General features: G+C 41.4%; 1 protein-coding gene, 1 long non-coding RNA gene and 3 other non-coding genes across 5 annotated transcripts; all 5 read right to left on the reverse strand.

Moving 5' to 3' along the window:
* Window positions 1–592: 592 nt before the first annotated feature.
* On the reverse strand, window positions 593–21,796 carry LOC109463098 (N-acetylated-alpha-linked acidic dipeptidase 2-like). Its single transcript, XM_019759811.1, has 18 exons — window positions 21,570–21,796; window positions 20,415–20,588; window positions 18,647–18,767; window positions 17,618–17,740; window positions 10,465–10,666; window positions 9,617–9,710; window positions 8,705–8,800; window positions 8,051–8,136; window positions 7,596–7,715; window positions 6,577–6,659; window positions 5,802–5,865; window positions 4,900–4,967; window positions 4,298–4,395; window positions 3,295–3,378; window positions 2,275–2,534; window positions 1,786–1,867; window positions 1,349–1,441; window positions 593–785 (listed from the first exon to the last, which is right to left on the reverse strand). The coding sequence occupies exons 1-18, from the start codon at window positions 21,794–21,796 to the stop codon at window positions 593–595; spliced, it is 2,268 nt and encodes a 755-aa protein (XP_019615370.1).
* Window positions 6,892–6,962, reverse strand: Trnag-gcc. The gene has a single exon. It is a non-coding gene; the product is annotated as a tRNA-Gly (tRNA).
* On the reverse strand, window positions 8,878–8,948 carry Trnag-gcc. Its single transcript has one exon. It is a non-coding gene; the product is annotated as a tRNA-Gly (tRNA).
* On the reverse strand, window positions 17,466–17,536 carry Trnag-gcc. Its single transcript has one exon. It is a non-coding gene; the product is annotated as a tRNA-Gly (tRNA).
* Window positions 21,797–23,525: 1,729 nt separating the features above from the next.
* LOC109463136 lies at window positions 23,526–25,727 on the reverse strand. Its single transcript, XR_002139803.1, has 3 exons — window positions 25,529–25,727; window positions 24,890–25,138; window positions 23,526–24,026 (listed from the first exon to the last, which is right to left on the reverse strand). It is a non-coding gene; the product is annotated as an uncharacterized LOC109463136 (long non-coding RNA).
* Between the last annotated feature and the right edge of the window lie 156 nt (window positions 25,728–25,883).

Here is a 25,883-nt window from a genome sequence, read left to right on the forward strand (position 1 = left end):
TATATATATATATTATAACCAATAAGCAAGGGGAATTTGAATTCATATGGTGATAGTTTAATTTTCATCTGTAAACTTTATTCTTTAACAGTATTTTCAACACTTTAGGTCCCATTCTCGATGTGCAAAATCTGTCTGAACAAGCTTGTGCTAACTTAATACTTAAGAGCCCTTAAACCAACAGACATATCTTGATCTTAACTCATATCAATTCTACATTGTTCACTCAATTGCAAAAAGGTTTACAGTAACTGTTAAATAAATGTGTTTAACTGCCTTCGGAAAACTATTCTTTTTTTAAAATATCTTGATCCTTTTTATACATGGTTTAGTTCATATCGCCCATTTGCTGTTTTGTTAATTGTTTTTTTTTTATCATTATTATTTACCATGATTGTATGTACACTTCTTTGTCAGTGGTGCGGCTAAGATAAGCAACCCGCTAGAGTTGCCCACCACTGTGTCTTGTTATGTACGTTTCTATGTTACTCAATAAAAAAACTTTATCTGTTCATTATGTAAGAAAGCCGGACCGGTCGACCATTGGCTCCTCAGGCTCACCCCACGATCCCCCTCCCTTCTGGTTTCCCCATCATGACGTCAATTCTAGCGCTGTTAACGTATTGGCTGCTGATTGGATGGTAAACGTGATGACTGACAGCTCCTTCTGGACGTTTCGCCACGCCCCCTCGGTACCTTCCTCGCTGTTGACTGCCAGGTAAGTGGCGTCACCGAGAGCAGGAAAGGTCGCTGACGAATACAGGCGGCTGGCCATGATGGTGTGCCTGTATACGTAACAAAACATGATAACTTTGTACGTTGTTGTTGTTGTGTCCAGAACCGTGCTTTCTAAGATTATCCATAACCACGCTCAGACACGGTTCTGGATAGTCCACGTGTATGCAGAACCGTGCCTGGAAAAAATCTACGTTCTTGGATCCGTGGATCCGGATATTACTAGTACCTAGAACCTTGCCTGATCGTAACATTAAACCATTCAGACATGGAACTACGAAGAGTAATTCTGACTGGTTCACATTGCACAACACAGGTGTCGCTGCTGTACGTAGATGCATTCCCAAACGTACACCTGTGCTGTGCAATGTGAACTAGTCAGAATTGCCCTGAGGAAGGTGACAGACGGTCACCGAAACGTCGGCTGAATAAAAGACTTGGTTGTGTAAAAATAGTCTCTTTACTCAGTGTCTTACACGGATGAAACTACTCAACTAGATAGGCACGGTTCTGGATACGACAGTCACCTAATACTCAAAACCCATACGAAACATTGTAAAGACCGCAATACTAGTACAACGTAGTTGAGTCAATACGGAAAGAAAAAACAAACTTGTAGAATTTCCTTCCCGGCAGGCCTTGCGGGTCGATGAAGGCCCTCTCCAACTGCATCAGCTGGTCGTTGTACATCCGGGCAACAAACGGGCTGGCAGAGATAAAACCATCATAAAACATCATAAAACAGGGTTTTGATCAGTTGAAAGCCTCTAATTTCCAATGATGTTTACCTTCACGTGGTTTAGCCTAACAAACTACTGCTCTGTTTATTCTTCTCAAACACATTCACCTCCAGCTCTGTCCTGCTACATAATGTAACCCAACACCCCAGACTGTATGCTATAGCAGTCTAGTTGCCATAGTGACAGGCGTCTGGTCGATGTCATTGACCTTATTCAATTGGAGAAGACGCGGAAGATTAAACATAACAAAATCAATATGTTTTCCTTCTGCGAAGGTAAACATAAAATGTACTAATAAATGAACACCTACTTCGTTATCTTTGCATCGGTCACCTCAGCATCAAAGGCTTCCGCAGCCGTTGTGAAGTTGTTCACCGCAGAGGTCAGCGTCTCTGCGTGGACAAAAGAAAAGATAAAATAAAAATTTAAAGTCAATCCTAAATTCCTCCACCAACTGGAAATCAGACCTTTTCGGCTGAAGAGATCACACATGCGTTCCTAAGATAAATAAAACTAGTAATAGCAAGGCAAATGCACAATTTTACCTTCAAATGGTGTTACCTAACTACTTCTTCGTTTATTCTTACTCAAACACATTCATACTTATACTCTCCAACACTTGCTACATAATGTAACCCATCACTACAGGGTGTCTGCTACAGCACCAGTTACAATGTTGATAGGTGTCTGGTCCTGTTCATTGACCTAAGGTGGAAAAGTGGAGGAAACGGAGCAAAAACAATATGTTTTCCTTCCTTTTCCTTCTGCAAAGGTAAACATATATTAAGTACATCCTCACCAAGAGAGATGCCTCTCACTGCCAGCTGGTCCCCGTATCTGGTCTCCAGGTCCGCCAGCATCCCGCCGAGGACGGTGCCGTACTCGGACAGGCGGAGGGGCAGGAGGAGGGCGTCGGCCAGGGAGCGGGCCGTCTCCGCCCAGAGCTGAGACATGGCCCGGTGGAACAGGAAATCCGGGTCGATGATTTTCTTCTGGAGGTGGAAAGTCGCGTACGCCGTGTGGTAGAGTGGGTAGAGTGGGTAATCCCAGATGCCCACACCAAGTATATTTTATGGATGACGTCCGCGCGCGCATTGATTTCGGCCTGTTCCTAGAAAAAAAAACAAGAAATTCCACTTCCTGTAACTATGACCAAAGAGTCACGACAGTGCCACAAATCGTCAGATTGACGTGAAACCTGTAACGCGAGAACAGGGCAGGGCGACAAGTGCTGTTCCACCTGATTTATTGCTGTTTTGATTACGAATAAAAAATTCCTTGCTTGTTACACTGTATCACCTCATTCAAATTGTGCCCTAACATTTGTCGTCTCTTAGTATATTTCTTATCTAGGCATCTTGTTTTTTAGGGCCCTTCTTGTTTTTTTTTCGCCCTCTCGCATTAGATTTAGGGTCTCCAAAGGACGTCATCCATAAAATTTACTTGGTGTGGCCTTACGTCAATGAAGGTTAGACATCCAGCTACTAATGATATACAAACACAATCACTAACCAAAAGTGGTTGATGCTACTAGAAACGTCTGACAGTTTTCAAATATCTATCCTGTTGGTGAGTAACTATATTCTTGCAGATATGTATAATTTGTTTATTATTATTCTAATTAAGATTATTACTGTTTTGTTTGCTTCTTTTATTCGTCTAGCTTAATATGTGTACTTAGATTTGTCAAAGGCTTTATTATGTTTGCATTTTGTATAATTAACTTTGAAATATTAACGTAATATATTAGTAATTATATGCTTTCTTGTATTCAAGAACTAAACTAAACTGTCACAAAACAAGATGGCGGACCGTGTCTTGGAAAAACGCCAGGTCGATGGACGGGACGCCAATTCTGTGCACGAACGGCGCGAAATCACTGCCGGATCTCGGAAGGTCCACTCTGTGCAAACAGGAAATCGGAGATTTCAGACTTCTAGAAAGTGTTTGAGCTGTAAATGCATTGGAAGTTCATTGTATGACAGTGTGGAAATACCTTCTTGAACTTAAAGGTAACATTTGCAAAACAAAAGCAAAACATGTTTACCTGCACATGGCCCAGCTTAACAAACTACTGCTCTGTTTATTCTTACTCAAGCACATTCAATATTGTGACAATACAACCCCTCTTGAACTCGGTTCTGCATGGCATTATGTAACCCGACACCAGTTAGGCCACACCGACTTAATTTTATGGATGACATCCGCGCGCGCATTGATTTTCGCCTGTCGCCCTCAAAAAAAAAAAAAGATCACCTCCACCGAGGCTCTGGCCTGGCTCTAGGCCTGGGAAGTCCATGCTAGTCAGCGACAAAACGGAGCCGAGCACCCAAGCTATCGAATTCGAAGCTCCACGACTCAAGAACTCAGTACATAAGTATAGTACCGATTCATAAATGCCACAAAAAGCCAGCATGTGCCGGCTTGTCGTATACGTCACTATGTACTGTCGGGAATTCACAATGGCAGCTTTGTATTCCTGTGGTTCAGTAGCATTTTTATTTTTGGCCGGAATTTTTTTTTTATTCGCCCGCGCGCACTAGTTTGGGGGTCTTCAGAGGATGTCATCCATAAAATTAAATCGGTGTGGCCTTACCATGGTAAGAGACGACTGGGTCAGGTCATTGACCTTTTTTGTTTGGAGAGGAAGAGTAAGAAACTGAGCAAAAACAATGTTTTCCTTCCGAATCGGCAAACATAATTACAGTGTTTGGACGGCCATATTCCGATACGCTTTAAATGTAGTATACTAAGTAAGTGGAACAAAGTTCCAAAATAACATAGTCAATAGATATTTACCAACTTTGTCCCAGCTAAATTACCTAGGTTTTGTATCCGGGTCATCATCAATTTCCGGTGTGCGCTTCCGCCAGACGTCATACATGGTCTTCCCTTCCGGTGCACTGACAGGCCAGGGAACCTGTATATTAATTAATCAACCGTGACTTGTATGTTCCTTCAGTACCAAGGATAGTCCCTGCTGTATCCAGAATCGTGCTTTATCCAGAACCATGCTCAGGCACGATTCTGGATAGTCCACGCGCATCCAGAACCGTGCCTGGAGCAAATATACATTTGTGGATACGCAGAGACTATCCAAAACCGTGCCTAATCCTAATCCTAACCCTAACCCACTAAGACACAGAACCAGACAGGCACGGTTCTGGATAGTCCACGCGTATCCAGAACCGTGCCTGCTATCCAAAACCGTGCCTGAGGCAAATCTACGTGTATTGTCTAGATCTATCGTGTATTGCCTAAATCTACTGCGTACGTATACGCAAATCGGATACGTACGCAGAGACTATCCAGAACCTATTCAGGCATAGAACTAGACAGGAACGGTTCTGGATACAACAGTTGCGTATGTGCCAATATGTGTATGTGTCAGTAAGTGTACCGAGTACAAGTTCACGCCACTCACCTTCTTAGCGGCTTCCAGTAAGGCCGGGGCTAACTGGGGTGACGCCCTTCCACGGAGGGAGTAGGTGGCTACGCAGAGAAAAAGTAATACGTTTTCCTTTAGTTGCTACCTTTTTTTTTAATTTCAATTCATCTTAGGTCATGTTGATCTGATTATATGGATGACATCCACTGGGAACCCCACAACTGACGCAAGCGTGCAAATAAAAAAGAGTTTCGCAAAAAGTTTCCTTTATTATGAAATGTACGTGGTCATTTATGTTGAACAAATGGCGAATAATAATAAACTCTTCATTTTCATTTCTTCACATTTTCTTCTTTTGCTGCATTGATTTTGGCATTCTATGATATTAGTATCCTTTTCCAATACTTGTTTTGCAACATTCAACGTATATTCGCTCATTTTGTACGATTTACAGTATGGTCAAAAACTTTTTTTTTGAAACGGACGAATGCGCGCGAGGATGTCATCCATATGATTAAATCAATATGGCCTTACACGAGAAATATATCAACCCTGATGTGATCATGATAGCGTTAATAAATTTATTGTAATAATCCATTTCATTGTGTAATTTATCAAAGAAAACTATATCTACCTCCCAGAAGTTAGAAATCTCTTATTTCTTGTTGATGATGTTGTTTACTTCAGACAATAAGTCTCAGTAATCAAGATCTGTAAATAGTTTGCCTCTGTTTTTAAATGGACCGACCTATGACAATCTGAAACCTGTTTAATCTTATTCGTCAATGCCAAGCTTTTTCATGTGTATTTCTTTCATGTTTTTGATATGTAGCACAGCACTTGTACAAATCAGCCAACACTGGCTGCCAATCAATGTGAATAAACAGTTCATTTGTTTGCTTGCTTGTTTGTTTGTTTGTTTGTTTGTTGTTACTTACCTCGCACTGCCATGTCCACGTTCAAGTACGCTACAGCTCGCTCCGTTAGAATCTTACCAAGGTCCTTGATAAGAAAATATAATAATGACATGAGCAAGTATCACATAATGGCTACTCTAAGAGGTAATTCAACAAGCACGTCGGCAGAACGTACTGCGCCTGCGCAAAACCCTGATTTTTCACGATTTCCGTTGGATGTTTGGTCAACGTTGCATCAGAATATTTCCTGTTGCAGAATACACGTATATTTTTCCAACATAACATTTGGAAACTACAGAATACGACGGTTATATGAGACGTTCTGCCGAAGTGCTATATGCACAATATTAATACTAGTACGTAATGGGTTTCGCGCAGGTGCAGTGCGTTCTGCTGATGTGCTGATTCAACATATTGTTTCTGCTCTATTTCTTCTTCTTCTCCGACCAAATTTAGGTTGTTAATAACCTTATTAATGACCTATTAATGACCATCTGTCACCATTGTGGCCCGTGCTGTTGGGTTTCATTATGTAGCAAGTGCATGGAAGGACAGAGTTGGAGATGCTGGTCACCATGTATATGAATGTGTTTTAGCAAAAATAAACAAAGCAGTATTTTGTTGGGCTGGACCGTCCTCCATGGGAAGGTAAACATTTTTGATTTGCTTTGCAAATGTTAACCTATCTAGTCTAAATTATGTTACAAAGAAAAATTTAAAGGATATCAAAAGATATTTAAGTCTTGTGTCTTTGAAATTTATTCATGGAGAGAAAATTAAAAAAAAAGTGACTTACTTCGACCCATTCGAACGAGCCGTGCATTCCATATTCTTCAGCATCCCAGCTACAAAATACAAGTGATCGTCTGGGGCGCCACCCTGCGGATTAGGTAGGCATTGCAATACTTTGGTAGATTGTACTGCTAAGAAAAGTCAAGTATTTTGTCGAAGACTAATTATGGTTAGGATGTAAAATTTGGAATAAAAATTGCATCGGTCGGAAATTAAACCCTCTACTCCAAGTTTTCACAAGAAATATGTATTTCACATTAAAATTCTTTACTAAATATGGGAAGTGACTTACTGACAATAAATATAGGAAAATAAAATATGCATCGGCCGGGAATCGAACCCGGGCCTCCCGCGTGGCAGGCGAGAATTCTACCACTGAACCACCGATGCCGTCGATAAAAATCAACAGCTGCTGGAAATTTTCGCATAAAACTACATGTACCCTTCCTAAGTTTGTTTTGTAATTGCTCTAAGCTAGCATTAAAAATGAATTCAGTGGCAAAAAGGCTAGAATCCTGCGCAGGCTTTTTGGATGACTTGCGGTTTTCTATGGCTTTTTTGGCTAATCCAAAGAGGTAAAGAAGATTTGAAACCGATCCGATCAGGCTAGGCCAAATTTGATATTGCAACACGCGAGCGATCAGAAAACAGCATAGATCGAAAAAAAGCAAAGAAAATCGCCAGGCACCCATAAGGTCTGCACAGGTAGCTCCGAGCATCCTTTATATGCACGTCAGCAGGGCTCTTCCCAAGCAATGACGCGAGGGTGGTCCCCTTTACCCAAAATCCTATCACCCTCCAAAAATCTAGAGTTTTCTCTATACTCGTAAGTATTTTCATGAAAATTGATAGATTTTTTTTTGCGGCATCAACTCATTAGGAAGCACCTACCCCCTAAAAATTACCGGCGGGACCCCTGTGCCAGTTATAAAGCGACAGGCATGTGAAATTAGAGATCGTGTCTCGTCTTTAACCAACCATCATGGCGGACACTACATCAGGTGACTGCTAACAACAGCTTACCTCTTTTCACCATCGCTCCGAACGCGCGGCTGACCTCCAGTAGGGAGCTGGTCCCGCTGCTGGGGTCAACTCCGCCCAGGTTCCACGCGTCACGGTGGTTGCCTAGCAACACGTAGCGGTCTGGGAACGAGAATAACAACTGATCATGACAAGTGGGCCAAAACTAGAAATATTCTTTTAATCGATATCACTTTATTAATGAGTTTTCCAATAGGCCCCTTGAAGCTGCATTTTTAAATGGGCCTTTTGGAAAGCTCGCGCAAAAGTTTTCGAAATCTATATTGTACTAGGAACTTGATATGATAGAGTTACTAGTAATTCATAACGGTGCACTTCCACAGAAGGCCGCTAGGCGTGCGATAATTTAAGGCAGCTGTTACGGGCTGTCCAGCCTTCCCGTGCCATATATGGAAAGTTTTACCATATATGGAAATGGTGGGCGTGGTTGTACTGACCTGGCTCCAGGCGACCCCGAATGACCCCGATGACGTTGTGAATGGGCCTGACCTCGCGGTTCACGTTCACCTGCAGCCGGACTTTTCTATATTAAAGATAGACATGTAATCATATATCATATGGTAACACCTTTGCAGCAACTACATGTACCTGTGAACTTATCGTCAACGAATGGTTTCATTCAAGGGTTCATTCACATACGTGCAGATGCAGCGATAGCTAAATATCTAACAGTGACATTCATAAAAAAAAATTATAAAGAAAGTTTAAACTGCACTTTTTGGCACGAAGTATTTAAGAGGCCACCACTATTTATCAGCGCCTTGCAACCATCCCTCAACAAAGACGGGGGACACCACAGACTTTCTGCAACTTGATTGGCTGCCTCCTAGTCACTAGTGTCATCTGCGTAAAGTGACGTCATAGAAGCAGTGGATTGTTCACTCTTTTACAAAGACTAGAGTCCAATTTCTTGTGTTGGAAATTACAGTTTTAACACTTGGTAGAACTCATTATGAAGCAATTAAAGCTTTAAAAAGCTTTAAAAGCAGTGCGATAAAAAGCTTTAATTGTTTCAAAATGAGTTCTACCGACACAGATTAACTTTCTAGAAGATATATCAATAATGCTGCTTCTCTAGGAGGGGCACAGACCTCGCTCTTCCAGATGCCTGCAGTCCCGGTCCAAGTCGGTAGGTGATGTTAAGACCACCTCGCCAGGAAGACGGAGCGTCGGGCCCTTCCATTGCACTGTGTGGTATAAAAATGGTGGAAACAGCCATTCCCCAGTTTGCATCAGCAAGGCAAAAAAAAAAAAAAAAAAGATCTGCATCGGCCGGGAATCGAACCCGGGCCTCCCGCGTGGCAGGCGAGAATTCTACCACTGAACCACCGATGCGGTTGCTGACTGTCAATGGTCACAGGAAAAGTCGAAAAGGCCATCAGCTGTGTTTACAGTCATTTCTCATGATTGACTTTTATTACAAAATATGTAGTGAAGAGTCTGAATATCATCACAATGTATCGCATTTGAATTGAGACCAATATTATGCCGCGAGTCATTGTGGGTAAGGCCAGGTGGCTTACAATGTTACTGTAAATTTCTGATTTCTTCACTGTACTGTTATGTTGACAGTTTTCACTGTCACTTCTGTTCTGTGAACTTATCATTACAGTTAACAAATAATTCCTGGACTTTCTTTTTCCTCCACCTGCCACCACCGTGAATATGTAGTTTCGTGAACATGTCCACTTTTCTCAGACCGTGAACTTTTGCCGACGTGAAGATTAAGTGAATTACAGTATTATAAGCCACCTGGGCTTACCCACAATGCCTCGCGGCGCATAAACTGTGAGCTGGTTTATAAGAAAATTTACAATTAAGACTGTACACCGCAGTGTGATGCATCATGTTTAATTTTGTCACAGTTTAAGGCCCTGAGAGGTAAATAACGTATATGAAGCATCATCAGGTCAGGTCTCACGTGTTTTGATTACGTTTCGAGGCCTCCACCTTTGACATTAGGCATGCGCAGTCGTACTTCCTCACTGATGACGTCAGCCTACCTGAGAAGATGCCAGGCGTCGTTATACCCTATGGGGTGAGCCGGGATGCTGGGCAGAGGATCACTCTCACTTTCGTTTAACCGGAACATGTAATCTAGAGTGAGAAAGGTAGACATTTTCTTATGTTAGGCCATACTAATTTGACTATATTGATGACATCTTCTGGGCACATCAAAACTGGTGCGAGCGTGCGAAGAAAAAAAGTTGGGTCTTCATTGTAAAACCTAAGTGGTCACGAAGGTTGCACAAATGACTTAACTCAAAGAACATGGAATACCAAACAATAATTCTACAATGTATCCAATCGACCCAAAAGCCCGTCGAAATGCAAATATTTTATTGACTGACATGCAGTCTCTCCTCATTGGTTAAACTGCTAATTGTCATGGACTGTAAGGTTTGGTCTAGTACGTACCTTGTTGAAACCAGAACCGTGTCTATCTACATTGTTTTTCCCCATGTTTCTTTTCCTTCTCCTTCTTCTGCCATTTCTTTAATTTAAATTGATTTGATTAACTCCTTCATTTGTTCAATAGGCCAAATAATATGAAATTTGGCATGAAGGTAGAGTGGGCGAATACCCCCAGGCGTTTTTCCCCATTTTTTTGTTATACAGGCTTTTAGAATGGTTTTATTTGAGCTCTTTGGCTGTGTTATAGAAAATGTACTATAGCAGTGTGTTACCATATTTGGGTATGAGTCATCAGAATGGCATGCAGAGCAAGCAACCAATAGGCATGCAGCTTTCCTCTATACTTCTTGCTGGTAGATGCTGGATACGCGTTGACTATCTAAAACCATGCCTGAGGATTTCTATCGATAATGTACGGTTCTGGATTGAACAATACCTTTTGCAGGGTAGCCTGGTGTAAGCGGTTCTCCCTCCACCTGTCCGTAGAGGTAATGTCCCCTCTGGACTGCCGTGCCCGGGCCGAACCAACCCCGTGGGTACAGCGGTCTGCCGCTGGCAGCGGGGCCCGTCCCCACCGTGTCCGCCGGGTCCGAGTACACGATCAGGCCGAGCGCACCGCGGAGTTGGCAACGCCGCAGCTACATGGGACAAAGAGCATGACAGTACAAGTGCTTTATCCAGAACTACTCGGCAAAAGCAAGCAGAGGTTTGGGTTCTGGCTTTTTATGGCGTGTTTTTTGGAATTTTTTATTGCACTGGATTCTTTTTTGCACTGGATTTTTTTAACACCAAACCAAATATTAGGGTAAAAAAAATCCAAGTGCAAACAAGGGCGGTGTTTAAAAAACACACCGGCGACGTATTTTAATAATATAATAGTATAAATTTGTAACCCTTTTGATATAACTTGAGTAAAAGGAATTTTTCTTATAACGGATTGTTGTTTTAGTACTACACAATAACTAGTATTTTAAAATGTGTGTGTTTTTAACACCGTATTGTATGTAGGAAGTTGTGCATGCATCAACGAATGAAATGTGTACCCTGAGCTGTAACTCACATTCGTATGGATTTATGTTTGATTATTTAGGAAGTACGTGAGTAAGGTATAGTTATTAGGAAAGAATGGTATCTGACGCAAGTATTACCAAATAAGGATGAAATTTTAATAGGTATTGCCATATATAATAGACACGCTACGTGTACACCCAGTGGGTCTCCACCAGAAAGCAGACCGGGCGCTCGTCCAAGGTTCCCCAGATATCTGGTGTCTCCATATTCCACCTAACATGTCTGACTTTCCTCAGCGCCTTCACAAATTCACGGAGGCGCTGAAGGGACTTGTGCAGAGCTACCCCAAGGTCACAGTATGGGACCACAGACGTCTGTGGAGACGCAACCCAAACTACTTTGCGCCTCATGCCTGTAGCCTCATGCTCCCCCCGGACCCCCCTAGGAACCTCGAGGTCCACTCAAGCAGTGGGAAGAACCCCCCATTCCAAATCCTGACTACGGGCATGCGCCTGACGGCTTACACTTGTCCGATCTGGGAAACCTCCAGTATTACAAGAGTGTCCGCGGGGCTTTAGACCGCCAGCTAAAGCACATTTAAAACGTGTTCGCTTGTCCCTTGTGAACCCCTTTCCTTTCTCATTCCGGCACAATTTGTGCCCGATTGGCTGGTTTCCCCTTTTCCTTCGCACACGCACGTGGTCTTGGTTTCTTTCACGCAGTTAGGCGTGTTTTGGCCGGATTGTTGACATGAGACACATGTTAATATATTTGAGACAATCTCTATCCTACATCATGCCTCGCACGTGTTGATACTATGGTTTGTGATGCAACAGAATAAAAGGTTGCATATCTCGCCAAACAAGAAATGGCTCTTCTGTTTATTGTGTTAGATTGCACTATATAACTAACGGTGACCTGGCCCGATAAAAGGCGTAACGTAAACAACCGGAGCTCAGTCTGACGTAAACCTTCGTGGTGTTCACATCGCGGAGAGCTCCGCTGCGTAATACTTCAATATCTAAGGCCCATTGCGCCCCTCACATTCAGAGCAACAAGTATGGCATTGTATAATAGTGTATACAATAGTGTATATAATTTACGGGCAGTATCCTTGCACCGACAAGCGATACCCCGACCCGTACGGTGATTGTCGGGTCTGGACACCGTGTAGTAACCGGCATCGCCGTCTCAGTGCCCGTGTGTCCTCTGGCAAAACTTGCTGAGAGGTTTCCCGGATAACATTTCAATGCACATTGCAGTATTTACGCTATGGGGCACTGAATAAACGAATTATTGGTGTTTTCCCTGGATACATGACGAAAAATATAGGTATACAAACTATGATACGATCGTGGCCGAGAGCGGAGACCGTTACTCTGCACGGCCTACTTCGGTACAACACAGTCAATGCTCCGCTCGGAACGCCACAGACACAAATAATTTCTAAACTGTCGGTAACATAAATATCGTCATATACACATCCCTAGTAGATACTCTGGTTAGTCTGGGTAAAGGATAACAATTACTATGAGTAGGTCGCGCCCGTTGAGATAACGTTGGAATATAATATGGCTCCATTGTTTCATCTTCAGATGATTTTTTTACACAGAATTACTAGAAAATCTGTTCCCTGTATCTGCTTGGAGATTGTGTCGGTCGGATCTTACTGTTTACGAGGTCTCCAAGCAGATGTTCGGGGGGAGGGTATAGTTGGGGTTGTGTCTTTCTCTGTATCTGTTCCATTGTTTGATATTCGAGTGAATGCTTACAGACTTACTGAAAATTAGTAAAACAAACATTCGGTCCCTGTATCTGCTTTGGAGATTGTGTCGGTCGGATCTTACTGTTTACGAAGTCTCCAAGCAGATGTTCGGGGGGAGGTTATAGTTGGGGTTGTACCTTTTTCTGTATCTGCTCCATTGTTTGATCTTCAGATGATTTTTTACACAGAATTACTAGAAACATTCGGTCCCTGTATCTGCTTGGAAATTGTGTCGGTCGGATCTTACTGTTTAAGAGGTCTCCAAGCAGATGTTCGTGGGTATAGTTGGGGTTGTACCTTTCTCTGTATCTGTTCCATTGTTTGATATTCGAGTGAATGCTTACAGACTTACTGAAAATTAGTAAAACAAACATTAGGTCCCTGTATCTACTTGGACATTGTATTGGTCGGATTTTACTGTGTGCGAAGTCTCCAAGCAGATGTTCAGGGCATAGTTGTAGAGAAAAAAATGAACACGCTACACAACATTATGATACAGTAAATGAAATAAAATATGGTTATACCTCTCTCACAAGCAAACTAAGATGACTTTGCATAAAATATTATTTCATAAGATAATCGTGCAGAAGACTAGCTATTCTCTCTTTTTTTGAATATTTACACCTTTTTCCAAAACTGTAGGACATGTAGGATGGCACATGCTTTTCTGTCATTCCGTGAGTTTGGAAGATAAAGGCCTTTTGCCCTGCAAAATAAGGTTTTTGTTGTAAACCGGAAGGGAGACTATTTCCCAGTAAGTCCGTCGCGACAGTTGCCATAGCAACAAACCTATCTGTCTGACTGACCACCACCACCACCTCTGGGTGGTCCGTGCACGAGGCACCATACATTCATTCAGTCGGTCGCCAGCTACCCGCGAGGACGTACTAAACTTTCGTTGTACCAACTGACAAACTATTTGACTTATTTGACTCATTTGCCGTATCAACAATACTTACAACTGGACCCCTGAACGTATTCAACTAGTAACGCTTCTACTGTTAGACGAGACGAGCCCGCAGACGAGGCCGTACCCGCGTGGCCGTACGTACCCCGGACCACTTGCCCCGGCCTTGTGAGAACAACTGCCCTCCTCTCCACCAGCGATAACAGACCCCCAAAACGGTGAGTTCATACGTGCTTTTATTTAGGGTACACTTTTTAAACAGGAGCGTTGACAGGTATCATATACAATTATAGTAGGAGTGTATTTTATGTATAGAAACTTTCCGTGTTTGCAGTCCTGATGACGACTTCACATTTCGGATCGTTCATCTTATAGCAGACTTTATAGAAGACTTACATTCTCCCCCTGTAACCACCCGGCCTGTTCAGTGGTTGTTTTGTGTGGCTTGGTCAATGTTTTGCGCTGGACATATCAGCCTTGTCTACAGCTGAATTCTACGTTTTTTGACTTGAATATGAGATGTACACCTTGTTTTGAAGCAAATGTAGCGCTGGACTACTTTAGTGTTTCCCACAATAATCTGCCTTTGATGTCCATTGCAATGTGTGTGGGGGCATTCTAGACAGATAAGCCAAACTTGTCTTATTGCCCATGCCCTCGATAAACTGAAACCGTCCTGCTTGTGGAAAAGGACGCGAGGAGAGAGCACATGCATGACCTGATTGGTCAATTCCGGAAAAGTTTGAGCGTGGCCCGTGCGATACAAATAGGGAAACCCCGTTCGGTACAAACGGGGAATTCCCCGTGCACTGGTCAACGTAAACCTAGCGGGCGAGGATCGGCTTTCGTGTCCGGCATAAATTTCCATATGGCCCACATAGCGACATAGAACTATTTTCACGGCCAATGCAAGGCATTTGGCGTGTGAGATTCTGAAACACGTGGTATCTGGATGTCTGGGAGAAGCAGGGCTGCCATTGGTCGAATTAGGTGTCAAGCTTGTTGCTGGGCAAGGGCCAAAAATAGTTTATACTAAACAAACTTCAGATTTTAGTAGCCGAGTCCTATGGCTCAATGAGAAGCAAAATCTTCAAATAGGAAACGAAGCTACCTTCTTGCCAAAATAAGGAAGCCACTTCTTAACATATTTACAGGTAAAGAAGTAAGGTTATAAGCGTTTGTTTCCTCCTTTTCGGTTCCCGCGATAATGACACGAGGCTAATCACCGCTGTTTCCCTACAGTTGCCCAGGCCGGCGGGCGTGGAGATACGTAGCCCCTTTGCCTTCTCCCAACCAGGGATACAGACATAAAAAGGTGAGTTCATACGTACTTTTATCCATAACTCTACAGGGTGTGGATGTTTGGTAACGTCGGCTAGTTTCGGCTAAATTAATTCATGAAGCGCGGAAGGACTGCTACTTATGCAGCTCACAGCTGTCATGTCAAGTGTACTTTTGACGCACATTCTATATCAGCCTTGTCTTCAACTGTTTTCTACGTTTCGATGACTTGTTTAGGAAATGTGCACCTTGTTTTAAAGAAATATATTTCAAACCGCTACCATTTGCTGTGACGTTCGCACCGCGATATGTTTTGGCCGAGAGCTTTATGAGGCGCGGTGAGAGGCATATTACTGTTGACTAACTTGCTGTGGATAGAGGGTAGCCATTTAAACGGGAGTTTTGTCAGGTATCATATACAATAATGGTAGGAGTGTATTTCATGTATAGATACCTTCAATGTGTGAAGTCCTGTCTATTGTTTTGTCCTGACACTAGCAACAAGCCTCACACCTTATCAGACCAATGACACTGCCTTTCTTCTCTTCATACAGCTGCAATACCATGTGCCTTAGCCAGTGCGCAAGCTCTAGCCGGCAGTTGCCGTGCTATAGCCGGGACAATCACATATGCCAGAAGCCGTGGTCACAGCTGACTCAAGCCTCCCGGTCACAGAGCTGATCATGACAACTGACTCCAGTCTCCTTTGTGTAAAATTTTGTTTCGATATTGTTGATGATGATAAAAGGAGCATGTTGATATCATATGTGTATTAAGTAGTAGCATCGTCGACAGAAAGAAGGCAACATGGGAGGGAACCAGATCAGTAGCAGAGCCATCACGTGCAGGCTATGTAATGCATTGCTAGCCACAGTAAACCTTACACCAGTTAGAGATTACTGGGATGACTTACATACGTCTGTACTACGATGATACATTGCCTGTGTTTTACGATATCTTAGTGTATATATTGTAATGACCTATTTTATATGTAATTAGAAAACCTCGCCAATGACGGTGCAAATCGAATCGAGGAGAATGTACACATTTTGAAAACCATGAAGATGCTGAACAATCGGTGTATATGGGAGCTGTGGTACGATTGCACTCTCTAACTAACTTGTAAGAACATGATAGTGCAAGACCTGATGAAAGTCCGAACAGTTCCCTTGTAATTACTTATACAGTTCTCTGTTATTGTAGTCCCTGTTATTGGTCCGGTTACAAATATGTGTGCTGAAGTGATGTACCACTGTTATGCGGTAATACATAATATAAAGACACAGGATTTCTACGACAAAGGGACGTCAGTTCAAGAAGGAAAATATAATTCAGTTAAGACTGAAAGGGTTAACGTAGCCAGACGTCATAGCCAGTTCGTCTTAAAAGTCTCCCGTGCCCAGTGTGCGGAAAGCCTTGTCTCTGCGTCTTTCCTTTATCCTCACAAAGTTGCATTGAAAAGAACTTGAATTCATCTGTTGATTTGATTATATGGATGACATCCTCCGGGAACCCCAAAACTGATGAGAGCGTGCGAATAAAAAAAAGTTTTGCAAAAAAGAAAAGTTGCTTTCACTATGAAATCTACGTGGTCATCAAGGTTGAACAAATGGCACAGAATATGTTATGGCAAATAATCTACTCTTCGAATTAATTTCTTTACATTTTTGTCTTTTTTCCTTTGATTTTGACATTCTATAGCTACGACATTGGTATCGTTTCTAAATGTTTTCCTTGCAACTTATGGTAAATTTTTGCTCATTTTGCAACTGTTTTGCACGATTTACAGTATGGTTGAAAACTTTTTTTTTTGGAAACGCCCGAAAATTCATGCGCGCGCGGATGTCATCCATATAATCAAATCAACATGGCCTTATGTCCAAACACATACTTTTCATAAAGAGAAGGAAAACTACTAGAAAAAAAAACAACTAAACGCGGTAACATATTGGTTTATATTCAGACAATCACGACATCTCATTTGAAACATCTGACTTCAAATGCTGACCTTGTTCAATTCCAAACAATGATTCTGTCCAAGCTGTCGGAAAAGCTCCAAAGTCATTGAAAAACAGCTAAGCAGCTGGGAGGGAAGACCTCACCCGCAAGGTGTTGCCAAAAATGAATTCCCTAGGGAATGCGTGCGTGGAATATTTAGAATTCCTGGCAATTCAATCGCAGTACTATACTAAGGGCTCCGCCCCTGAGGCGTCGCCAAAAAGAAACCCAGAGAGTAATCCAGGATCGTGCTTTATCCAGAATCATCCACAGACAGGGTTCTGGATGGTCCACGCGTATCCAGAACCGTGCCTGGGCAAATCTACGTTTCTTGAGTCTACTAATATCCAGAACCGTGCCTGATTCTAACCCTTTCAGGCATGGAACTAGATAGGCGAGGTTCTGTATACGATAACAAGTGATACCATACGTGTAAAAGTGATTTGAGTGTATACAGCAGCTTTTTGAAAAAAATTGCATCGGCCGGGAATCGAACCCGGGCCTCCCGCTTGGCAGGCGGGAATTTTACCACCGAACCACCGATGCTAGGTATCATTGATTTCAGCAGTGTGAAAGTTTAGCTTTAGAAGACTGTATCTCAGTAATACATGTAGATTGTTTCTGTACCTTTCTGCCTCTTGACGTCTTCCCGTAGCGAGCTATGGCGATTTTTCCCGCCACCGTGACGCCCATGGATTCCAGCTGGGTGAAGTCCGACGTCCGGCCGTAGTTCACGTAAACCAAGTCACCCTTGTAGAAACAAGAAAACAAGAAAAAAGAAAAAGACGAAACTTAAAGACAGTCACAGAAACATGCCACTTTAAGGAAGCAGTGACTCACACTCGGGTTGGAAAAACAATCTTGCGGGGTGTTTGCTCTCACGTGACAATGACACAGCTGTATCCGCCATGTTGGATGATTAAATCTGGAAGTCGCCTGTATTTGTTCACGTTTGCACATTTAACACGAACAGAGGTTATAGCGCTGACGCTTCCAGTTTTAGTTTCAACCAATCAGCATGATGGCTGTGACGTCATATGCAAACACCCAAACGCAAATAGCATAGTGTCTTAGCATAGTCTTTCGTTACACAGAACCCCTGTACGAAATCCAGGTTTTATATATAGAACGTTATATATATATTGTACAAATCATATAAAATAGCCTTAATTATAAGTTATGTAGAACTATTTTGCGTTGTTGTAGGCCATTGAGATATTAGTTCGATATAAAGTATATTTTGAAGAACTTGTCATGTACCTGTAACGATTTCCGTGCAATAAAGTTTGACTTGACTTGACTTGACTTGGATGTTAAGAATTTTGTTGTCTTTTGCCGTTATCCTATGTACAAAAAGCGGTGCAATGACAAAGTGGGTAGAGTGCTCGCCTTGTATTCGGTAGGTCGTGAATTCGATCCCCCGCTGAGTCATTCCAAAGGGTTTAAAAATGGTACATACTGCTTTCTCTGCTTAGCACTCAGCATTTGGGAAAGAGTATGGGAGTTAAACACACACCACTACCAGTGGACAAGCCCCCTGCTGTAGTGATTGTTGTGTGGTCCATGGCTATTGAAAACGGAGATCGGTGCCGCCCTATGCTTCACTAGACGCGGGAAAGCTCTTTAACTTTTTTAAACTATGTACACCCCCGTTACCTCGACGGTTCCCGAGGGAGAGTAGGCGGCGAAGGGCGGTACCACGCTGGAGATGTTCGCCGGCGGGTCCAGATCTAAGCTCGGCTCGTGAGGGGCTGATCTGAACAGCTCATTATCGTTCCTAGATATGAAAAAATTGCAAGCTTTAATTAGCAACTAACCTAAACCATATCATGTGGTTCTAGTATACCTATGTCGGTGGCTATATATATAGCTAATACAACAGAAAAGAACTGTGTTTTTTAATTGTCAATGAAAGTAACAATTGCAAATTATAGAACCGTCTGCTATGCAATTGTTTGTTACTACCAGCATCTTTAAGTACATGACAAGACGATTTTCTGCCATCTCTGAAGAAATTACATGTATCTTAAGGTTTGTAACCTAACTTTTGTCAGGCACATTGCCACAGGCGCTATGCATTCTGGGATTGTTTAGAGGCTATTTTCAGAGTTTTCAAGAGTACTTCTTTGCGAAAGCGACAGGGGGTATTTTAAAATTATACTGCGAAAAGGTGTACATTTTTTTTACTTCCTGAGATTATGAACTACTGTAAAATAACACCCTCTTTCCAACTTGAGTGCTCTTTTACCATGATGTAGTTTAAGACCTTACGAAAGTCGCTGTACTTTTGTTGTGTCAATAAAGTTTAATTTACAATGTTCTCTGGAACTCCCTTCCGCCACATGTAAGAAACTCAAAATCTATCAGTACATTTAAGACCAGACTTTCTTCCCTCACCAGTTAATTTAATTTTGGTTGAGTGATTTACAAACATTATGATTTTCCTTACCAGTTAATATGATTTTGTTTGATTTATGCTTGTGAGATAAGTTCCATTGATATGCAAATTCCTTTCGCTTTAACTTATTTATGTTGGTTGGATTCTTTATGTTACCATATGATTAATTGCACACTTGTATATAGTGATTATTTTCTTCTTATTTATTATTGTATTTTATCCTCAGTTACTTTGCATTTTACTATGTTGGGGTTTACCCCCCAGGTATCATTGAAATACGCCGACAAGGCGATATTTATCACCTGGATAAATAAATGAAATGAAATGAAATGATGAAATGTATATTTTGCTTGGGTAAAACCAAGCTGAAACGAAAAAGAAGCAAACATTTGGATACACTAAGTGCACTACGAATTGGAGACTTGATGGTAAAACAAAAGAGGCAGACCAAAAAATCACTTTGTGAAGGACGGTGACAGATGGCCTGCAGCTGGCGTCCATGGGATGTCAATGGCGATCAGTAAAGAAGGTGGCCAAGGTAAAGTACAGTAAGTAAGGCCATATTGATTTGATGATATGGATGACATCCTCTGCTGGGTACCCCAAAACTGATGCGAGCGTGCGAATAAAAAAAAATTGGCACAAAAAAAGTTGCCTTCATTATGAAATTTAGGTGGCCATGAAGGTTGAACAAATGACTAAACACACAGGGTAATATTTTTATTGGCATGGTGAATAATAGACTATTCATTTTCATTCCTTCACGTTTTCTTCTTTTCCTTTGGAATGGGGGTTTTTGGCATTCTGAGACATTAGTATCGTTTTCCAATATATTCTTGTCAATTTACGACATATACTTGCTTATTTTGCAGCTACTTTGTACGATTTACAGTAGGGTCGAAAACTTTTTTTTAGAAACGGACGAAAATTCATGCACGTGCGAATGTCATCCATATAATCAAATCAATATGGCCTAACATACTGTACCTTATCTTGGCCACCTTCTTCACTAAGTACAGTACGTACCCATCTAGCAGGGCAACGTAACTTTGCTTGTCCGGGTCTGGGTACGAGAGCAGGACACGGTACGGTGCGATGTGCGCAGAATCCAGACCCTGCTCCAACCACGTCCGCCTCACGTACTCGGCAAGGGTGTAACTCCCCTCAGTCCCCGCTAGGTGGGGCTTCTCTGTCAGCTTCCTAGGAAGAGAGAATAATCCATTCGTCAATTTCAAATTTTCAATTTTGTAAAATGAAACCAGCAGAAGTACAAAATACGTCTGAATTGTTCTGATTTTTACGCAGAATATTACAGCAAGGGTTTCCTGGAATTTCACTACGTAGGAATGTGGGCATAGATGTGTGTCAGCAAAATCCCAGAGATGTGAGACATTCCTGTGGACATTCCATTCCTGTGGATAAAATGCCTGTACAATTCCTAAAATTCTTGCAAACTGCACACTATACTGTACCATTAGGCTCCCCCTGAGGCGTCGCCAAAAATACGGTGGACACAACTACTGGTACTCTATACTCACTTTCTCCCTAGCTTAGTCTGCCGTACTCTATACAAATATACATAAATACAAAAGGCTGACGTTAACGGACTGCCCTCATGTTGAAAACCTATGCCTATTGCACACGACAAACGTAGTCCCAACCATACAACACGGGTTCAAAAAACAGTAAGATGTAGTCAAATATAGAGAATAATTGACCAATGGAGAATAATTGGCAACAGGGAGTTCATTCGGAGGTGGGAAATCATTGCAATCTACTCTCTGTACCCCCGTAAGTAGGCTTGGTGGAGATTTCGAAGAATGCTTCAGGGCCGTTAAAAAAATAAATGAGAAGGGGGGGGTGAAGAGGTTGGATTTTACATAGGGGGGTTAGTGGGTGTGGATTTTGTTGGATTTGGATTGAGGGGGGGTGGTACAAGAATAAAACCCTGGATTTAAATGAAATTATGGGGGGTCACTTGGATAAATTTTTTAAGGCGACTGGATATGGATGAAATGAAAAGGGGGTCAAGGCCCTCGGATAATAATAAAGGGGAGTCAGAAAATTAAAAAAATCCAAGCTCTTCAACCTCTCCCTTTTTTTTTTTTTTTTGAACAGCCCACTGTATACCTGTACCTCCTGGATCTAAATCTGCCTTGCGAATAAAAAAAAAGTTCCTACCTCAAATACTCTTCAATCCGAGCCTGGTCGATCTCGGTCATCAGTGCCTCCGACACCCAGCCGTCTCCCTCGGCCAGGAGCGTCCCCAGGTCCCCCTGGCTCTCACCGGCGCCGGCGGTATCAACACGGCCGCTACTCCCAGAGAAGTACCCGATAAGCACGCCGACAACCAGGCCGACACACACACACGCCACGGAGAGAAAGACAACCTTTGTACGAGGATCCATGGTGTGGCACTGATTTGGGTCAGTTGATGGAACAGGACATGTACATGCGTCCCTGAATTGAAGAAAATTGTCAGAGGCTTGCTTCCTTCCAACTCAGTACACGTACATTCCGTTTACTTTGAAAACTGGGGTACAAAGTCTAAACGAATCTTGGCACGTAAAAGAAAAAGGTTAAGAAAGTCTATAGATTTTTCTAGACGTAGAGCAGGCTTATCAGTGCATGACCTGGCACCAGGCCCATTTTTCATGAGGGTCTGCATGGGGTCTTTCATGACTGCTTTTCAGTATAGAGAGAGCAAAGGTTACTGGGTCACGGCAGTCAATTATTATATTCAAGGCGGCAGAACGCAGTTTTCGCCCTATGGGGATTTCTATAGTACTAGTGAAGAACCCCATGGTGACTCATTTCGACGCATTAAAAACAAGAGTTCCACTACCTCATACCTTCACCAAATGATGTTAACCATTCCGATTGACGAAATTTTACATTTTACTCATTGATTATGAAAATAAGATCCTCATTTCATTTTCATCGTGGATTAGACGGAAAACATAACCTTCTTGGCAAAGGTAACTATATTGGGGTGCAATAGAGAAAGAAAGCCAACGAACATGTTGAAATTCATGATCGGTATGATCTACAAAATAACTGAAAACAAAAAACAAAGTTTTTTTAACATTTGACGACCTCTTTTATATGGCCTTGTTCCTGTCTCTGTTTCTAGATCATTAGCTACTGGTTCTCTCGGAAACAAAAACACTATCTCCATCCCCCCAGCCAGAACAAAAAAGACTCCAGAACTCTTTCCTACGTCAGTCCATCAGACTCTACAGTCAGATTGCATAATCAGAATGGTACTTGTTATATCTGGGAAGTACAATTTATATTAAGTATGTATATATTTATGTATATGTGTATGTAACGCAACGTAATGTTATGTTAATCTCCAAGCAGATCCCTCTCGGTGGCAAAAAGACAGTATCAAATTGGCCAGGTAGTATCCATTAGCCAGAGAAGGTTGGTGGGGGTCAGCACAAAAAAGGCCATATATAAAATGTAACGATCATTCCCCCACAACCTCTGCTTGGAGAGTAATGTTATGTGTTGATTTTAATATAATGATTGTAAGTATCAATGTCATTCAGGCAACATTATATGTATGTCTGCAATGTTGATATAATAATAAAGAATTGAATTGAATTGAATAAGAAAGGTAAATGTGGTAATGACGTAGAGGTATTACTCATTAAACAACCTTGACTGAAGCTATAAATCAGATTTAATGAGAAAAAAAGCATGGTACGGGAAACAACATCAAGTACGTGAAAGATGAGACCGTGTACTCAATCATAATGTCACAAACTCCGATCATGAGAACTTTTCGAAGCTAAAACAAACTTAAGTAAAACTACATGTGGTGAGTATTTCATACATTATGAGTCCCATAGCAAACATCTTTAAGTGCATGGCGACTGTTCATTTGCTCCATTTTTTTATTCATCAAAACATGGAAAACATAACAAGGACAGTGTGACGCTGCACTCAAGTTTACAACTTATATTAACAGCGCCAACGCATATTTGCTCAATTTACATGCGGAATTGTAAACAGATCGACAAAGTATACACAAATTCCCAATAATTACAATTAACAGTGAAGTTGACTAAATGGGAATTATTGGTTTCGGCATTTCTCAGCAAATAAAACGAAACAGTCGCGCAAAGTTCAACGTTAGTACATTGCCGTTTTCATAATAATGCGATGTATTTGGTCTTTGGTATTGTCATGGTAGGAGGGTACGGAAAACACTGCAATTACCAACTGAATCGCTAGAGGTCATCATGAGTACCCAATGGATAACATTCCAGAATTGAAGATACCAAACGTTGCATGCACAGATGCATGCCATGATATTGCAATCATATAATTTTTATGCACTACTGTAGAAACTAACAAATACACAAAAAACATAACCTTCTTGGCGAAGGTAATTACCAAATTCGTTACATTTTGAAATAATCGCCATCTTAAAAAAACTTTCAGTACAATTGAAAAGCGGCACACAATACAAGGGTCATGTCAGCAAATCAATACAGTAAAAAAACAGCAAAACTACACATCTAAAAACGAATAAAATTGACAAGAATTCATTGTATTAAAATTCCAACCGTACAAAAACGACATCTATTTTAGTACGATCAAGCAGACTTCAGTCATCCTCAGACGGATCTGAAATAGAAGCAAATAAGACTATTAGTAAGTATTTGAAAGTCCAAAAATGGAAAAGCCCATATTTTATTTTCTAAAAAAGGGGGGAGGGTAGTTGTTCATTGGTATCAAAACGAACATGCATTTACCAACATTTGTATGGCATTCATTAGGCCATGTTGATTTGATTATATGAATGATATATCCTCGCGCGCATGAATTTTCGCACATTCCAAAAAAGTTTTTGACTATACCGTAAATCGTACTAAGCAGCTACAAAATGGGCATTGCAATATATATGCCATCAATTGCAAAAAAAAAAACATATTGCAGAACGATACTAATGACGTATACATATATAACGCTGAAAGAAGAGAATGTAAAGAAATTAAAATGAAGAGTCTATTATTCACCATGTGTGTTTAGTCATTTGTTTAACCCTCTTGACCAATGAAGGCAAAGTTTTTTTACCAATCTTTTTTTTCTATTCTGACACTCGCATCAGTTATGGGGTTCCCAGGGGATATCATCCATATAATCAAATCAACAAGGCAATACAATTACTCAAAATCAGATATCTTTAATATGCTCCTTTCATGTCCTACTCAGATATCAGTGTACGTTGGAAAATTCATATTTGAATCACTACAAAAGCGACACCATATTGTAAATAGCTGATATATCCCCTGAATTACAGAATGTAACAATACTCTTCCTAAGAAAACACAATAGATTAGCTTTAGTATCATTATGGACTAGCCCGTTAGAATTATATTTTAGTATTAGTTTGTGCATGTACATTTGTTGTTTCTTTGCCATACATTGTATCAGCTACAGTTGTTGAGCAATAAAGTTGATTTGATTTTGTTACATGATGTACATACCATCCAATCTCTCTGCCGTGAGCCTGTGGCCCATTCCAATAAGAGCCTTCTTCAGGACCTGGGGAGTTGCTGCTTCTGCTCTGTCGTTCTTCCACTTTGTCAACACCTCCCAACACCTGCTATCGCAGTCGTGTTTATTTCGCTGTATAACATCTATCTCGTTTCCCTCCAAACCCAGCTTGTGTGCCAAATCTTCCCAATAGGCGCTGACTCCACGGACGACTTTGGCGAAATACTTCGACACGTCAACTGAAACAAATAAAGGCACACATATTGGCATGAGCAATGATAAGCATGATCTACTAGAACTTACTTTTCAAACAATGGATAGGAATGGACATCGCCGATTAATGAATCCTTAGCATGTGTCATTAATATCTTAGCACAGGTTACAAAATGTCACTGCCAAAGAGGGAACATCGCATCTTTATTATGAATCACGTTATAGTCATTACTAAACAATGTTTTCAACGACTAGATAAATATTTCAGGTTTAATGATTCGGTACCTGGGAACTTGAGTCAGTAATGTGTGATATGCAGACAGTATTTTTTTTGTTCAACAACATGTGTTTGGATTTTTGTTTGTTTGCTTCTTTGTTTGTTTAACATGATCATAGATGGAAAGTAAATAGCACACCTGTTGGCGACTTTCCTTTCTTCCTCTTCTCTACAGATTTTCTTGTCTTCTTTGGTTTTGGAGGAGAGGCAGAATACTCATCCGATGAGCTATCCGATGAATCACCTAGAGAATTGTACTACTATTTAGTTTATTTTGGGTCGATTGTATGTATACCAATAAAGAACCAACTGGAGTTAAGTAGACACTATCTTTTATATTTACAGTACTCACCAAGGGACGTAAAACATGTCAAGCTGCATGGTATATAGGCATACATGCACAAGCACTAAATGACAAACCCAATTGTACCGTTGAAGAGATTCATTTGTCACGTATTGATACAGTTACTAGTGAATTCTTTCATCAGTGACAA

Source organism: Branchiostoma belcheri, unplaced genomic scaffold (genome assembly GCF_001625305.1).
Source record: "Branchiostoma belcheri isolate BF01 breed outbred unplaced genomic scaffold, Haploidv18h27 scaffold122, whole genome shotgun sequence".
Lineage (NCBI taxonomy): Eukaryota > Metazoa > Chordata > Leptocardii > Amphioxiformes > Branchiostomatidae > Branchiostoma > Branchiostoma belcheri.